The 19,242-nt window shown below is 40.5% G+C and overlaps 1 protein-coding gene across 3 annotated transcripts in view; it reads right to left on the bottom strand.

Moving 5' to 3' along the window:
- Positions 1 to 19,242, bottom strand: part of LOC123750526 (methyltransferase-like protein 27) — a 251,848-nt gene that overhangs the window by 20,928 nt on the left and 211,678 nt on the right. For all 3 annotated transcript variants that reach the window (XM_069312532.1, XM_069312530.1, XM_069312533.1), the window contains one exon: positions 6,659 to 6,771. In XM_069312532.1, the coding sequence (XP_069168633.1) occupies positions 6,659 to 6,771 (113 nt within the window). The remainder of the gene's footprint in view (positions 1 to 6,658; positions 6,772 to 19,242) is intronic.

Genomic DNA, 19,242 nt, shown 5'->3' with positions numbered 1-19,242 from the left:
CGTAGTGGGTTAAAGCATACTAGTTATGCCAGCTACTGGAAGGTAGTTGTGCTTTCTGGGTTCGAGTCCCACTGGTGGGTGTTGTCCAAAGATTGTTAATCTTCACTTGTGGTTTATGCAAGTATAGGCTTATATATATATATATATATATATATACTGGGTTTTTTGGAGCTTACAGTCCCCAAGAGGGCATTATATATATATATATATATATATATATATATATATATATATATATATATATATATATATATATATATATATATATATATATATATATATATATATATATATATATGTCGTACCTAGTAGCCAGAACGCACTTCTCAGCCTACTATGCAAGGCCCGATTTGCCTAATAAGCCAAGTTTTCTGGAATTAATATATTTTCTCATTTTTTTTCTTATGAAATGATAAAGCTACCCATTTCATTATGTATGAGGTCAATTTTTTTTATTGGAGTTAAAATTAATGTAGATATATGACCGAACCTAACCAACCCTACCTAACCTAACCTATCTTTATAGGTTAGGTTAGGTTAGGTGGCCAAAAAAGTTAGGTTAGGTAAGGTTAGGTAGGTTAGGTAGTCGAAAAACAATTAATTCATGAAAACTTGGCTTATTAGGCAAATTGGGCCTTGCATAGTAGGCTGAGAAGTGCGCTCTGGCTACTAGGTACGACAGATATATATATATATATATATATATATATATATATATATATATATATATATATATATATATATATATATATATATATATATATATATATATATATATATATATATATATATATATATATATATAGATATATATATGTATATATATATATATATATATATATATATATATATATATATATATATAGATATATATGTATATATATATATATATATATATATATATATATATATATATATATATATATATATATATATATATATATATATATATATATATATATATATATATATATATATATAATGCCCTCTTAGGGACTGTAAGCTCCAAAAAACCCAGTATATAGGCAAGACAACAACATCTCTTTCTAGGCGTTTAACGATGCATAAGCAACAGGGCTCCATTAAGGAACATATAATCTCTTCCCACAACCAAACCATCGCTAGAGAAATCCTAGTAAACAACACAGAAATCATCGATAGGTACAGCGATAGCAGGTGGCTTGACGTTTGCGAGGCACTACACATCAAGAAGTCAACACCAGCAATCAACAGCCAATTAATGCACACCTATATTCTACCCACCTCAAGACTCCGCTCCAATATAGAAGCATCAAGAAATATGGACCAATAGGCTTTCTACAATGAATGAGGTGAACTTTCCCAAAGAATGAGGTGATTTGATGAAATGCTATGCCCAAGATTACCATCCGAGTGCCGGCGGGGAAGTGGTTCAAATAGCTTCGGCTATCACTTCCTTATGTCCGGTCGTGATGGTCAAGCGGATTAAGGCGTCCCTGTACATACCAGTTGCGTTGCTCCTGGCAGTATGGGTTCGAGTCACTTCTGGGGTGTGAGTTTTCAGTTGTATATAGTCCTGGGGACCATTCAGGCTTGTTTGCATTTGTGTTCCTCACGTGTGCCCCAAAGAATGAGGTGATTTGATAAAATGCTATGCCCAAGATTACCATCCGAGTGCCGGCGGGGAAGTGGTTCAAATAGCTTCGGCTATCACTTCCTTATGTCCGGTCGTGATGGTCAAGCGGATTAAGGCGTCCCTGTACATACCAGTTGCGTTGCTCCTGGCAGTATGGGTTCGAGTCACTTCTGGGGTGTGAGTTTTCAGTTGTATATAGTCCATGGGACCATTCAGGCTTGTTTGCATTTGTGTTCCTCACGTGTGCCCCAAAGAATGAGGTGATTTGATAAAATGCAAAGCCCAAGATTACCATCCGAGTGCCGGCGGGGAAGTGGTTCAAATAGCTTCGGCTATCACTTTCTTATGTCCGTTCGTGATGGTCAAGCGGATTAAAGCGTCCCTGTACATACCAGTTGCGTTGCTCCTGGCAGTATGGGTTCGAGTCACTTCTGGGGTGTGAGTTTTCAGTTATATATATATATATATATATATATATATATATATATATATATATATATATATATATATATATATATATATATATATATATATATATATATATATATATATGTCATACCTAGTAGCCAGAACGCACTTCTCGGCCTACTATGCAAGGTCCGATTTGCCTAATAAGCCAAGTTTTCCTGAATTAATATGTTTTCTCTAATTTTTTTCTTATGAAATGATAAAGCTACCCATTTCATTATGTATGAGGTCAATTTTTTATTTTGGAGTTAAAATTAACTTAGATATATGACCGAACCTAACCAACCCTACCTTTATAGGTTAGGTTAGGTTAGGTAGCCGAAAAAGTTAGGTTAGGTTAGGTTAGGTAGGTTAGGTAGTCGAAAAACAATTAATTCATGAAAACTTGGCTTATTAGGCAAATCGGGCCTTGCATAGTAGGCCGAGAAGTGTGTTCTGGCTACTAGGTACGACATATATATATATATATATATATATATATATATATATATATATATATATATATATATATATATATATATATATATATATATATATATTTATATATATATATATATATATATATATATATATATATATACATATATATATATATATATATATACAATCTTTGGACAACACCCACCAGTGGGACTCGAACCCAGAAAGCACAACTACCTTCCAGTAGCTGGCATAACTAGTATGCTTTAACCCACTACGCCATCAGACCTTACAAAAGAAGTAGATAGTTCGAGATATATATCTCAAACATCTCTACCTCCCGAAGGCACCAGATGAGTGAGGGGTCAGTCTGCATTTTTCGTCAAGCCACTGTCAATGTGAGAGAACTCGTGTCCAGCTTATAAGCCTATACTTTCATAAACCACAAGTGAAGATAAACAATCTTTGGACAACACCCACCAGTGGGACTCGAACCCAGAAAGCACAACTACCTTCCAGTAGCTGGCATAACTAGTATGCTTTAACCCACTACGCCATCAGACCTTACAAAAGAAGTAGATAGTTCGAGATATATATCTCAAACATCTCTACCTCCCGAAGGCACCAGATGAGTGAGGGGTCAGTCTGCATTTTTCGTCAAGCCACTGTCAATGTGAGAGAACTCGTGTCCAGCTTATAAGCCTATACTTGCATAAACCACAAGTGAAGATAAACAATCTTTGGACAACACCCACCAGTGGGACTCGAACCCAGAAAGCACAACTACCTTCCAGTAGCTGGCATAACTAGTATGCTTTAACCCACTACGCCATCAGACCTTACAAAAGAAGTAGATAGTTCGAGATATATATCTCAAACATCTCTACCTCCCGAAGGCACCAGATGAGTGAGGGGTCAGTCTGCATTTTTCGTCAAGCCACTGTCAATGTGAGAGAACTCGTGTCCAGCTTATAAGCCTATACTTGCATAAACCACAAGTGAAGATAAACAATCTTTGGACAACACCCACCAGTGGGACTCGAACCCAGAAAGCACAACTACCTTCCAGTAGCTGGCATAACTAGTATGCTTTAACCCACTACGCCATCAGACCTTACAAAAGAAGTAGATAGTTCGAGATATATATCTCAAACATCTCTACCTCCCGAAGGCACCAGATGAGTGAGGGGTCAGTCTGCATTTTTCGTCAAGCCACTGTCAATGTGAGAGAACTCGTGTCCAGCTTATAAGCCTATACTTGCATAAACCACAAGTGAAGATAAACAATCTTTGGACAACACCCACCAGTGGGACTCGAACCCAGAAAGCACAACTACCTTCCAGTAGCTGGCATAACTAGTATGCTTTAACCCACTACGCCATCAGACCTTACAAAAGAAGTAGATAGTTCGAGATATATATCTCAAACATCTCTACCTCCCGAAGGCACCAGATGAGTGAGGGGTCAGTCTGCATTTTTCGTCAAGCCACTGTCAATGTGAGAGAACTCGTGTCCAGCTTATAAGCCTATACTTGCATAAACCACAAGTGAAGATAAACAATCTTTGGACAACACCCACCAGTGGGACTCGAACCCAGAAAGCACAACTACCTTCCAGTAGCTGGCATAACTAGTATGCTTTAACCCACTACGCCATCAGACCTTACAAAAGAAGTAGATAGTTCGAGATATATATCTCAAACATCTCTACCTCCCGAAGGCACCAGATGAGTGAGGGGTCAGTCTGCATTTTTCGTCAAGCCACTGTCAATGTGAGAGAACTCGTGTCCAGCTTATAAGCCTATACTTGCATAAACCACAAGTGAAGATAAACAATCTTTGGACAACACCCACCAGTGGGACTCGAACCCAGAAAGCACAACTACCTTCCAGTAGCTGGCATAACTAGTATTCACTTGTGGTTTATGCAAGTATAGGCTTATAAGCTGGACACGAGTTCTCTCACATTGACAGTGGCTTGACGAAAAATGCAGACTGACCCCTCACTCATCTGGTGCCTTCGGGAGGTAGAGATGTTTGAGATATATATCTCGAACTATCTACTTCTTTTGTAAGGTCTGATGGCGTAGTGGGTTAAAACATACTAGTTATGCCAGCTACTGGAAGGTAGTTGTGCTTTCTGGGTTCGAGTCCCACTGGTGGGTGTTGTCCAAAGATTGTTTATCTTCACTTGTGGTTTATGCAAGTATAGGCTTATAAGCTGGACACGAGTTCTCTCACATTGACAGTGGCTTGACGAAAAATGCAGACTGACCCCTCACTCATCTGGTGCCTTCGGGAGGTAGAGATGTTTGAGATATATATCTCGAACTATCTACTTCTTTTGTAAGGTCTGATGGCGTAGTGGGTTAAAGCATACTAGTTATGCCAGCTACTGGAAGGTAGTTGTGCTTTCTGGGTTCGAGTCCCACTGGTGGGTGTTGTCCAAAGATTGTTTATCTTCACTTGTGGTTTATGCAAGTATAGGCTTATAAGCTGGACACGAGTTCTCTCACATTGACAGTGGCTTGACGAAAAATGCAGACTGACCCCTCACTCATCTGGTGCCTTCGGGAGGTAGAGATGTTTGAGATATATATCTCGAACTATCTACTTCTTTTGTAAGGTCTGATGGCGTAGTGGGTTAAAGCATACTAGTTATGCCAGCTACTGGAAGGTAGTTGTGCTTTCTGGGTTCGAGTCCCACTGGTGGGTGTTGTCCAAAGATTGTTTATCTTCACTTGTGGTTTATGCAAGTATAGGCTTATAAGCTGGACACGAGTTCTCTCACATTGACAGTGGCTTGACGAAAAATGCAGACTGACCCCTCACTCATCTGGTGCCTTCGGGAGGTAGAGATGTTTGAGATATATATCTCGAACTATCTACTTCTTTTGTAAGGTCTGATGGCGTAGTGTGTTAAAGCATACTAGTTATGCCAGCTACTGGAAGGTAGTTGTGCTTTCTGGGTTCGAGTCCCACTGGTGGGTGTTGTCCAAAGATTGTTTATCTTCACTTGTGGTTTATGCAAGTATAGGCTTATAAGCTGGACACGAGTTCTCTCACATTGACAGTGGCTTGACGAAAAATGCAGACTGACCCCTCACTCATCTGGTGCCTTCGGGAGGTAGAGATGTTTGAGATATATATCTCGAACTATCTACTTCTTTTGTAAGGTCTGATGGCGTAGTGGGTTAAAGCATACTAGTTATGCCAGCTACTGGAAGGTAGTTGTGCTTTCTGGGTTCGAGTCCCACTGGTGGGTGTTGTCTAAAGATTGTTTATCTTCACTTGTGGTTTATGCAAGTATAGGCTTATAAGCTGGACATGAGTTCTCTCACATTGACAGTGGCTTGACGAAAAATGCAGACTGACCCCTCACTCATCTGGTGCCTTCGGGAGGTAGAGATGTTTGAGATATATATCTCGAACTATCTACTTCTTTTGTAAGGTCTGATGGCGTAGTGGGTTAAAGCATACTAGTTATGCCAGCTACTGGAAGGTAGTTGTGCTTTCTGGGTTCGAGTCCCACTGGTGGGTGTTGTCCAAAGATTGTTTATCTTCACTTGTGGTTTATGCAAGTATAGGCTTATAAGCTGGACACGAGTTCTCTCACATTGACAGTGGCTTGACGAAAAATGCAGACTGACCCCTCACTCATCTGGTGCCTTCGGGAGGTAGAGATGTTTGAGATATATAACTCGAACTATCTACTTCTTTTGTAAGGTCTGATGGCGTAGTGGGTTAAAGCATACTAGTTATGCCAGCTACTGGAAGGTAGTTGTGCTTTCTGGGTTCGAGTCCCACTGGTGGGTGTTGTCCAAAGATTGTTTATCTTCACTTGTGGTTTATGCAAGTATAGGCTTATATATATATATATATATATATATATATATATATATATATATATATATATATATATATATATATATATATATATATATATATATATATATATATAAAGTGTGCAGTATAATAAAATGTATTTAGCTTGTTTACGTTTGCCATCTTTCACGAATGGTACATTTTGTTCCTAATAAGACCATAACGTTTGAGGATTTTCCGGGTCTCGGGCAACCGGGGCGCCTCTGACCCCCTAGATCGTCGTCGCCCTCAACCAACGACAACTACAACAACACTAGAGGAAATATTACCTTGTGCCACAACCCCTGTTGTTCCAGGCACTCCATGTGTGGCTCCAGCTTGTCCTTGTAAGCCTCCACTGTCGTCAGGTACTTCACATCCGTCACAATTATCACCAGACCACCTGCGGGACAGGAAGAGTATTAGTACCTGAAAAAGGTGCTGCCTTACAACGCCCAGTGCTAGCAGGCGCTGCGTACTAGACCTGCCTGACAGTGTTCGTGAGCGTGGACGGTGTTGTCCACCACCACTGGTGAGTGTGGAAGATGCTGTCCAACAATTCTCAATCATTTCGGGTGGTGGTCCCGCCCGTTCTTGTGGGCGTTTCCAACGTCAAGGAACTGTTATACTGAGGTGTCTTATCCTAACCTACCAGAGGACCCAAAAAAGAAAACGAGATAGTATGTCAATTTTGCGAGCCGCTTCCATTTTCTCTTACAACAATTTTTGGTTTTAATAGAGTATACATCAACATGTGACGCTGTGTTAGGAGGATAGGTCACCTAGTCATGTGACGCTGTTTCAGGAGTACGGGCCACTAATTCATGTGACGCTGTGTTAGGGGGGACGGGTCACCTAGTCATGTGACGCTGTGTTAGGAGGACGGGCCACCTTGTCATGTGACGCTGTGTTAAGAGGACGGGCCACCTAGTCATGTGACACTGAGTTAGGGGGACGGGTCACCTAGTCATGTGACGCTGTGTTAGGAGGACGGGCCACCTTGTCATGTGACGCTGTGTTAAGAGGACGGGCCACCTAGTCATGTGACGCTGTGTTAGGAGGACGGGCCACCTTGTCATGTGACGCTGTGTTAAGAGGACGGGCCACCTAGTCATGTGACGCTGTGTTAGGAGGATGGCAACACCACTGGTGTTGACCCAGTTCGGTGCTGCAGGCCGGGCTGTGCCCACACTCTCCCACATTGTCCACTTCAATGTCTGTATCACTAGTGTCCGACACCTGAGTTAGGTCTTTTTTCCGGTCTTCAGTATCACTGATATGGTCATCATCAAACAATATGTCCTGTATTTCCGTATCTGATGAGTCAGACATGGTTGCTACTTTGAAACTGAGACTCCACAATGCTGCGGGGCTTGCTGGGAATAGAAAAAAATGTCGGACGCTCACTGGAGGCCTGATGCCTCTAAGTCTATATCGTACCCAAGTGACCATGTGCTAGTTTTGAATCCTACAATATACCTAAGATCGCCTTATGGCGCTCTGTGCAGCCTCGATCCAGCGCCATAAGGCGCCCTGCACAGTGCAGTGGTTAATAGTCGGAGCATGATGGTCCACGTAACAATAAGCATCCTTAGGGAGCCCTGACGTGAAGTCCCCCACACACACAAAACCCTGATGAATAGCGCCACTCAGGGAGCTCTGATGTCTGTTTCCACTCACTGAATCCTGAGGAGTAGTCCCACTCAGTGAGCCCTGGTGTGTAGTCCCACTCAGTGAGCCCTGGTGTGTAGTCCCACTCAGTGAGCCCTGGTGTGTAGTCCCACTCAGTGAGCCCTGGTGTGTAGTCCCACTCAGTGAGCCCTGGTGTGTAGTCCCACTCAGTGAGCCCTGAAGTCTGGTCCCACTCAGTGAGCCCTGGTGTCTAGTCCCACTCAGTGAGCCCTGGTGTGTAGTCCCACTCAGTGAGCCCTGGTGTGTAGTCCCACTCAGTGAGCCCTGGTGTGTAGTCCCACTCAGTGAGCCCTGATGTGTAGTCCCACTCAGTGAGCCCTATTGTGTAGTCCCACTCAGTGAGCCCTGGTGTGTAGTCCCACTCAGTGTGCCCGGGTGTGTAGTCCCACTCAGTGAGCCCTGGTGTGTAGTCCCGCTCAGTGAGCCCTGGTGTGTAGTCCCACTCACTGAGCGCTGGTGTGTAGTCCCACTCACTGACCTCTGGTGTGTAGTCCCACTCAGTGAGCCCTGGTGTGTAGTCCCACTCAGTGAGCCCTGAAGTCTGGTCCCACTCAGTGAGCCCTGGTGTGTAGTCCCACTCAGTGAGCCCTGGTGTGTAGTCCCACTCAGTGAGCCCTGGTGTGTAGTCCCACTCAGTGAGCCCTGGTGTGTAGTCCCACTCAGTGAGCCCTGAAGTCTGGTCCCACTCAGTGAGCCCTGGTGTCTAGTCCCACGCAGTGAGCCCTGGTGTGTAATCCCACTCAGTGAGCCCTGGTGTGTAGTCCCACTCAGTGAGCCCTGGTGTGTAGTCCCACTCAGTGAGCCCTGGTGTGTAGTCCCACTCAGTGAGCCCTGCTGTGTAGTCCCACTCAGTGAGCGCTGGTGTGTAGTGCCACTCACTGACCCCTCGTGTGTAGTCCCACTCACTGACCCCTGGTGTGTAGTCCCACTCAGTGAGCCCGGGTGTCTATTCCCTCTCAGTGAAACATGGGGGGGGTTCTTTCTTCTTTTTTTTATTCTCCACCCTATTCTTATTCAACTCTCTTCAAACCAAGGGACCCCAGAGCTATTACTTTAGCCGAATCCCACGCTACGTGATCTTAAGCCGTTTTGACCGACCTAAGATTCTACAACCTTTATGACGTGGAAGTAGACCTCTAGCAAAACTCTAGAACCTCCTTATGCTGCCACCACCAGACCATTAACACTGAGCAATAACCTAGGTTTGGATTGATTATACTCTCAATAAACCTTTGGGCTTGATCCCCGACTCGTTGGTATTGGAGGGATGACTTTTACGTTGAAGTGCGGACATAATAACAATCAAAGGGATAATGAATTCTTAATCGGTGTTAGGATATGCGGCCCAACGAAACTCGGCCTCGTGGGAGCCACGTGGCCAGGACATGTAAATAATAGTACATAAAATGGACTTAATAAAAAGGCAATTTACTAGCTAAATGATTTATTCAAAAACTAAACAAAATCTAATTCAAAGCACTCCCTGGTTTAACACTCCCTATTTTAAAGGCAATGAGATAACTTACTTCCTATACTCAAAACCATAGCAACTATACCTTTTATGGCGACCAGCGGTGGTAGTGCTGGTCTAGGGGAGAGTTGGATAGAGGTCACCTTCCCGAGTCGTTGCTTTTTCTACACTGATCTACCCTCTCACTCCTCTACACAGAAGCCCAGATGGGTATCCCTACGCCTGACTTTACTAAGTTTACTCGTAGGGTTTAAGTTGAACAACTAATCTCTGTTGTACTGAACGACCATGATGGTTGAATTCTTTTAACTGAAGGTAATTACACAGGCATCATAGGGAAGAGCTATTTCCGAATACAAAATGGCTATTTGACCTTTGAGAAATACTGAATGTGGAAACTCTGATGACCCGTGACCGCCAGGTCACCGAGGTCACTCCGCGCCAAGGCCTAGTCTCGGCTCGTGACGTCACTAATGGAGACTTGCTCATTATACTGACAATTAGGATACTCTTGATACTATAAACAGGAATACTATTGACTACAATTTGAATGAAGACTAATTTCTCTAAATTACTGAATTCTGTAAAATAATCATTATACGATACTATGAGACAAAGGCGCCAGTCATTTTGTATTTCACCCGCCAATTCCTAGGGGATGCCCCGTGCTCCCAGTCAGGTCCCTACACGTGACTCCAACTTCTCACACTCCCATGTCTGAGAAGAACATACTGGATTTTTCCTACAACAACCTAGTTTGTTACATCAGTGAGCCCTGATGTGTAGTCCAGTAGTATAAAAGGAGACACATGGGGAATAAATTTTTCAGAAACGGTTGGGCACTTCCATGCCGACTCAACCCCGGCGGGCGGATTCGAATAAAAACTTATTTTAGGTGGTTAGGTTAGGGCACGGTCAGCGCGCACCTGGCTGGCTGGCTGGGTGGAGTGGTTGTCCGTTCCCCCCAGGGGTACCCAGGGCCCACCACCCAGGGTGTACCTGAGGAACTGGTGCCCTATCCTAACCTGTTTTTTCACTTTTTGTCTCTTGCTTTTAAGATGAGTCTAAGGCATCAAGAAGGGGGTCTCTACTTATGGAAGGTACCGAGGATGAATGTTCAATAGATGAAAACCAAAAAATACACTGGTGAAAGGCATATAAACGTTTTTGGAGTATTTTAATGGCATGAGCAAAATTCACGATTTGGGCCGGGGGTGTGACCAGAGTACTATGGTATCAATTTGGGGGCTCCTACTTATAAATAGATCAGAGGGTGAATGTTCAATAGATTCAAACCAAGAAACACAGTTGAAAGCGAATATAGAAGTTTTTGGAGTACTTTAATGAGGCTATGACTGAATAGTACAGAGAGCCTTTGGCACCGCTCCATTTTCTGTAATGGTCAGAAGTGAGCGGTGAGAACGGGGCGCGATTTTTTGACCAATCAGGAGCCGAGTAGAAAAATTCTCTTTCTGTCCCAGGGTCATGGGCCAATCAGGTAATATTTTCATTATTTGTCGCGGGGGTGTCACCTGACATGACGTCGGCAATAGGGACCCCCTACCTATGATTACCCCAGTGGGGTCAAGCATAGAAGGGGGGGTCAAGATTCCTTACAAAGACCAAGTTGGATATTTAGGTGTAGTAAGCCTTATCTTGAATTTGCATGATACTGTGGGGTACATTGACATGAAGGGCGAGTCATAGAACAGGATCTGCATGTGAGATGGGTCATATTAGGGTTTTAAAGAAGTTAAGATAGCTTTAAAGAGTCCTGTGTGCTTGATATATAATGGGTAAATGTTCAGTCAATAATTCTCTTGTTTTGAATCTGAATGAGGGGTCCTAGTTTGCGTTCTAGTCGTAAAATGAGTTCCTTGGTATATTTGCTATGGAAAATGAGCTTTCAGTACTCTATATAATTTGAAATGAGGTCAAGAAAGACATATTTATATGCGAGAAGAGTCAGGTTGGAAACTGTTTATTCCAGTCATCCTCCCTTGGCTTTGCTCCGTTTTCTGTAGCCAAAGTAAAGATTCCATTTTCTGTGGCATTCAGTTGATTACTGGTAAAAAAAAGGCATGCTTGCATTTGTATGGTTCTAACCTGTTTATAGATTTTATAGATATATTTGTCGGGCCTTAAATTAGATTTTATTATGAAAAATAGCATCAAATGTATGTCTATCTTTTGTAATAAACTTTACAAGCATTAACAATACCTGTGAAATTTCATAGAATACGAAAAGAAGGCTATATAGTGGGGCCTCAGCCATATTGTGTTGGGTTTGACACTCCAAACATTAATTTGACACTCGTAAATATACTATGAAGGAAAGTAGTTGAGTGGTTTAAGCAATTTAATATATATTAGGAATCTGTTCAAATTCCTATTAAATTGCATTTTTTAGCATCATAGTAGTTCATAGTTATCGTGGTGGGGCCCCTAATAAGTTCATGTAACGCTTCGACTGGCACCATCTGTTGCTATGAAATGCTTTTTGATATCATGTGTAAAAATTTAAAAGTCGACTCCATCAGTTGCATTTTATGTCGGTGGTGTGGGAACCGACCTGTGAGATTTATATTTATTTAATTTATATGAATTTATATTTACGTTAATTTATATACTTCGATAGCAATTTGTATAATGATAAGTGGACTGTATTTCTGCAATAATCTCTTAATCTCACAAATCGATCCTCAACACATTAGGGGGGTTATATTTATATATATGCAGCCAATCAAACTACAGTATTAACTACATACATTGAAGTGGTTCCTTATCTTATAGTACAGCAGGTTAGTCCACCAGGTATAACTAGGGTGTAGACACCAAATTATCCTCTTTGAGGTAGCTTCCATCACCCAGTAACTGGTGCACAAATCTTGCTTCCTCGTCTTGACCTGTCAAAAGGGCGCTAGCTGTAAAGCCAGATACCTATATATGACAAGCTATATCAGAGAAAATACTGTACATGGAACAATAAAGACCTGGCTTAATTACCTTTAGTATGAGGCGATTTCGCGTTCTAACCGGCTAACCCTACCCAATGACATTAATGGCCACTAATGATAGATAATGGGTTTCGGAAAGAACACTTAACTTGAATTTGTAGACAGCGTGTTGATAATGGTACTCCTTTAGTTTCCATAACACTACGTCCAAGTAAATTTAACAGGAGCCGAATTTGCTCCCGTGTGAGCCTCTGGTCTAGTATCAACAATGGCTGCCCTCCCTCACCCTGATGCCTGGCTTACATTGTCCACATGTCAGAAAGTGATAGAAGGGTCACATTTACTCTACTTTAATATTGATAATTAAGTTAATTTATATAAGATGTTTTTATGATGGTAAAGTCCAAAGACTAATGTATTTAAGAATAATTCCCAGCAAAATAGCTGGTGAATTATAATAGTATGTGGTGATGATATCCCGTTTTCTATAGACGGTAATTCCACTACAAGTTACGTTTTCTATGGGTAACTTGTTTATACAACACAGCTCTTATCTGTCTGTATGATATTAAATGGTGTCGGATTTTCCGACAGGTGGTGGTATATCAAGCGCAAAGGTTTTAAGAAAATGTTACACCTCCACCTTTCAAAAAGTGAAAAGATGAATACATTTTGGCATTACTGTCATTACTTTGGAAGTTTTTAATGATAGCACATGCTTAAACAAACTCGCTCGCAAAAACAAACTCATTTTTTTTTTGGTTCAACTTACACAAATAAACACAGGGCTTTCACATTCGCGCAAAATACTTAGTCCCCCCTAAACTTAAAACAGTTGCACAATCTTACTTAAACACATTGCTAAACTCTTATACACAAACAAAAACTCAATTTTTAACTTACACAAATAAACACGGGCTTTGCACATTCACACACAAAAAAAATGCTTAGTCCCCTTTAGACTTGAACACTCACAATCTTACTGTGCTCTAATTGCCAAAGCCTTCCAAACCTGCACTGGTTCGTTAGTCATACATAGAATCAGCAAGAGCCCACCTCAGTCGCTCACGCGGGCAATGGACGTGTTTTTCGCCCAACTGTATTTATTTAAAATAATACGTCAGATAGAAAAGAGTTTCGCATTGCTATTATATTTACCTTATAAAGCCTCTCTATAAAAATGATATGCCACTGTGTATTATGATTGTTTTATAATAAATATTGCATAAATACTTACGCGATTTCATAAACAAAAAATTATTTTAATGAGCCATGTTTGGAAGGCATCATTATAACAATAATTACAAACTATTAAAGTAACTAAAAATATATATCTCGGTGGAAGATTTATTCTTCAGGATATATGTTATTGTTTAAGAGTTTCATTATGTATAAAAAAGTTGCCAATATTTTCAAAAAACTCTGGCCACAAATTTTGTTTAAAGGTTTTCTAAGGGAGTAAATCTTGCTTCCTCTCTTTCTCCCACGTGTTTAATCATTTGGACTGGATGCAGAGTAACCTTCGTGCAAGTCCTGACTTAGTTCCCCAACGTCCAAACTATTGGACATTGCAAAAATTTCACTAAATGATGCGGTATTTTAGTTGCCCCCCTCTAATTATAGAGATTTTAATCTCTAAACATTTGAGTGCCAAGAACAACTCTCGTGCAGGCCCGCGTTCAACCTTTTGCTATAGTAAATGTCTCTAAAATGAGGCCGTATCTCGCCCTGAGATACTGTTTTTGTTTTTGGCTCAATTGTAACCCATCCTGCCGCAGTCTGCTGGATAGAAGGGCAGTGGGCCTGATAAAAATAAAAAATAAAAATCATATAAATTGTTAGACTAGCTCTTTACATATGCTAGTTGTTTAATTTATTAACTGCTACTAATGCGATGATGATGCAAGAGGAGCCAGTACACATCTATGGATCAACCAATAAAAGCAGCAGACTTCTAGATGTTACTACTGCTCAGCTTAGCCCCCCACTGGATGGGCGGCAGTGCGCAAGAAAAACAGATAAAATATGACACTAGCTCGCCACATATCCCAGTCTTGGTTTTAATTTAGAAAACTGCACTTGCAGTCTTTCTCGTGCCCCATTGTTGATGTGTGACAATGACCATTGGATTTAAAAAAAAAACTAGCTCATTAAGATTGCGAAAACTTGATTTAGCTAAATGAATTGTGTAGGTTCTGACTCTGAGGCCCATTATGCATCGCTGCAGCCCTTTCCGCTACTGCCCGCAAGATGGGATTGATTGATTGATGAAGATTAAGCCACCCAAAAGGTGGCACGGGCACGAATAGCCCGTACGTGGTGGCCCTTTTGAGTCATTACCAGTATCAATAGCTGATACTGGAGATCTGTGGAGGTGCGACTGCACCCTGCGTGACGGGAGATGTCTCCCCCCCGGGGCAAGATGAGAATAGGGGGGCTGCATTAATAAAATGAATTAAAACTAACATTCAATTATATATTCTCAAACTTATGCAAAAAAAAAAACTTTACAATCACATTTGCAAACTTGCACAAATTAATTTTGGCAATTTCGTTTACCCATTATTTGTTTGTTTTTCTTGCTTGAGCCAAAAAATGAATTGTTGGGTTCATTACCAGAGTCCATTTCCCACCTTGGTAACCCTTCCCACTACCCACCCCACAAGATGGGATTCATAATAAATGAACTAAACTAGCATTCAATTATATTCTCAACAAACTTACGCAAACCCCATACAATTACATTAGCAAGCTAACACAAATTCATTGAGCAAGTTTAACTATTCCCATACTTTGCGTCATTATATAATGGAATACGAAAAAAAAAATCGCAGAATTCAGAGATAACACCATCAATGGAGTCCAAGAAATATGCATGTATTTCATTCATAATGATGCTCTGCCAGGAATCTTAGCAAAGTAACCAAAATATTTGCTTACTGTATGTATGTGAAGGATGCACATGACTCTCCGGTTAGGCGGTTGTGGAGTGAGACCAGCAACTGCAGACTTCCCATAGTCGTAAAAATGCCTTGCATAGAGACCGTTGCAAGCCTCTTGTTGAATCACTTAGGGTGCATATATGTGTGTGTGTGTATGTAGCAGTGACAATCGCATAACAAGCTTTCAAGAGATTGTCACTTACATAGCTAAACAATATGTAGGGTTCAGTTTCCAAACCAATTATGCGGCTCTCGAACCCTTTTCCCCCGCTACATGCGGGAGATCCCTTTTATTTTCAGCTAAAATATGCATTATATTCAGGGGGTTCACCGTGTCATAGCACAACCAAAAGCCCAATATACTCCCCTAAACTTTCCCAATCCCATCTAAATTTAAAAAAATGCATTTCCAATACCATATATGTCAGTTGCTTAATTTAGAACCTGTACTTGAGGTCGATCTCGAACCCATTGTTGATGTGATGACTTATATTGAATTTTGTAACTAGCTCATCAAGATTGTAACTTGCTTAGCTAAATGAGTTGTGGGGTTCAGTCCCTGAGCCCATTATGTGCCTCTATAACCCTTTCCACTACCGCCACCACAAGATGGGTATGGGGTGCATAATAAATGAACTAAACTAACTAAACAATACCATATATATATACATATATATATATATATATATATATATATATATATATATATATATATATATATATATATATATATATATATATATATGTCATACCTAGTAGCCAGAACGCACTTCTCAGCCTACTATGCATGGCCCGATTTGCCTAATAAGCCAAGTTTTCCTGAATTAATATATTTCCTCTAATTTTGTTCTTATGAATTGATAAAGCTACCCATTTCATTATGTATGAGGTCAATTTTGTTTTATTAGGTTAATTAGGTTACCACCTAATTATCGCAGGGGACTTTAATATTGACCTCTGCGAGCCAGAACACCCTACTGCTGTTAGCTTCCTCAACTGTATGAATTCCTGCCTCCTCATACCCTTAATCACTAGACCTACTAGAATCGCTGATAGCACTGCCACGACTCTAGATCACATCTGGACCAACATAACCTCTCCGCTTACTTCAGGTATAATCACCGATAGCACTACAGACCACTACCCCACATTTCTCTTAACTAACATTAGCAAACCACCTCTAGAAACAAGGGAGTTAAGCTTTAGGCTGCACAATGAAACTGCTATAAACAATTTTATAACTGCTGCTGATAATGTCAACTGGGAGTCCGAATTAGGTAACATAGGGGACATCAACCTAGCAGTGCAATCTTTTCTACAAACAACTCTTAGCCTTTATAACACCCACTGTCCTAGGCTTACAAAACAAGTCACAAGCAAAAGGCTTAACAATCCTTGGCTTACAAAGGGAATACTGAAATCCATTAACAAAAAACACGACCTTGAGAAGAAGTATAGGTTAGGAATTGTCTCCAAAGAATTCTCAAAGAATTACTCATTATTGCTAACTAAGATAATTAGACGAGCCAAAACTAATTACTACGAAGATAAATTTACTCAAATAAAGAGCAACATTAAACAAACTTGGAGCACAATTTCACAAATATTGGGATCAAAGAAATCTTTAAATAACAAACCGACTCTCCTGTCTAATAACGATGGTCAGCTTTCAGCCTCTGATTCTGCTATTGAGTTCAATAGGTTCTTCTCTTCCATTGGTTCATCCCTTGCAAATGATATTCCATCTTCCAGTACTGACATTAAGGACTATCTTACAGGTAACTATCCACAGTCTCTGTACCTAAAGCCTATTAACTCCACTGACGTCAATGAGATAATCCTTTCCCTTAAAACCAAGTCTGGTGCCCTTGAGGAGATACCAACTTTAATTTACAAAAAAGCCTCCAGATCTTTAGCCCCTGCTATTGCTTTGCTCTTCAACAAGTCACTTGAACTCCAAACCTTTCCAGATATTCTAAAAAAAGCGAGAGTAACGCCTGTCCACAAATGTGGTGACCCCACAGATGTTAACAACTACAGACCTATATCAATCCTGCCAAACTTGTCAAAAATTTTTGAAAAACTTATATACAAGCAGCTTTACTCATATCTAGCCAAACTCAATATACTTAGCCCTTGCCAATATGGCTTCAGACCCAAAAAAAGCACTAACGATGCACTTATTAGTATGCTTAACTCGATTCATACAGCTCTTGATAAAAAGGAGCTCCCTGTTGGGTTATTTGTGGACCTGCGTAAAGCTTTTGATACTGTCAACCACCAAAACCTTCTTCTTAAACTACATCATTATGGAGTCAGAGGACACTCCCTACAATACCTCGAGTCCTACCTTACTGACAGGCTCCAATATGTTTCTGTGAATAATACAATTTCTCCCACCCTACCCATCAACATTGGTGTTCCTCAGGGCAGCATACTTGGCCCTCTCCTCTTTCTCATCTACATTAATGACCTTCCAAATGCCTCCCAACACCTCAAACCAATTCTATTTGCTGACGACACAACCTTCATTTACTCCAGTCCTGACCCTCTTGCTCTAAATGCCACAGTAAATACTGAGCTAAATAAAGTCCATCTTTGGCTAACTGCCAACAAACTCACCCTTAACATTGACAAAACCTTCTATATTCTGTTTGGCAATAAATCCTCTAGTCTTATAAATCTCAAAATAAACAATACCCAAATTTGTAACAAATTAGATGGCAAATTCCTTGGCATTCTCATTGACCACAAGCTGAATTTCCAGGGACACATTCTAAATATATCAAAAAAAGTTTCAAAAACTGTGGGCATTCTTTCTAAGATCAGATATTATGTACCACGCCCTGCTCTGGTGACTCTCTATTACTCCCTTATCTATCCTTATCTCAACTATGGTATTTGTGCTTGGGGTTCTACTACCCAAAATCACTTACGTCCTCTAATTACCCAACACAAAGCCGCTATTAGAACAATATCCAACTCTGGCCCCAGACATCACTCGGTACCCCTACTCAAATCTCTTAATATGTTAGATATTAAGTCACTGCACATTCTCTCATGTGTATTATACATATTTAAAACGCTAAACTATAATGCCAATCCTGATCTTAAAAGCTTCATAGAAGGTTGTAACAGAACCCATGAGCACCACACCAGAAATAAATACAGTTTTGATATTCCTAGAGTACGTCTTAATCAAACTAGAAATGCTCTGCAAATCAAGGGGCCCAGAATGTGGAATGACCTTCCCAACCATGTTAAAGACTGTACCTCTCTCAACCAGTTTAAGATAAAAACTAAACACTACCTAATAAATTCCCTGTAATCTACCTCACTCCTCTATTGTCAACCCATGTCTGTTATTTTCTTTTTTTTTTTCTTTTTTTAATCAACACTGTTTGTCAACCTATTGTATTTGTGCTGCTTTTTCAGTCATGTTCCCCCTTTTTTTTTATCTTTATTTGTATTTGTTCTCAACATCTTTTATTCTTTATGCTCAATTAGTATTAAGTTCTAGATATTAATGTTTTTTCTTGCCCGAAACGCATTGCGTAATAGTGGCTTTAGGCATTGTATGTACTAGCTCTATCTATATATCAATCCTTTAATGTAACATCACTTGTATGTATATACCTTACCTGAATAAACATCTGAATCTGAATCTAAACATCTTATTGTAGTTAAAATTAACGTAGATATATGACCGAACCTAATCAACCCTACCTAACCTAACCTAACCTATCTTTATTGGTTAGGTTGGGTTAGGTAACCGAAAAAGGTAGGTTAGGTTAGGTTAGGTAGGTTAGGTT

The sequence above is a fragment of the Procambarus clarkii genome, chromosome 72 (assembly GCF_040958095.1).
Source record: "Procambarus clarkii isolate CNS0578487 chromosome 72, FALCON_Pclarkii_2.0, whole genome shotgun sequence".
NCBI classification, from domain to species: domain Eukaryota; kingdom Metazoa; phylum Arthropoda; class Malacostraca; order Decapoda; family Cambaridae; genus Procambarus; species Procambarus clarkii.
The sequence above is the reverse complement of the archived record's forward strand: the minus strand, read 5'-3'. Positions and strand labels throughout refer to the sequence as shown.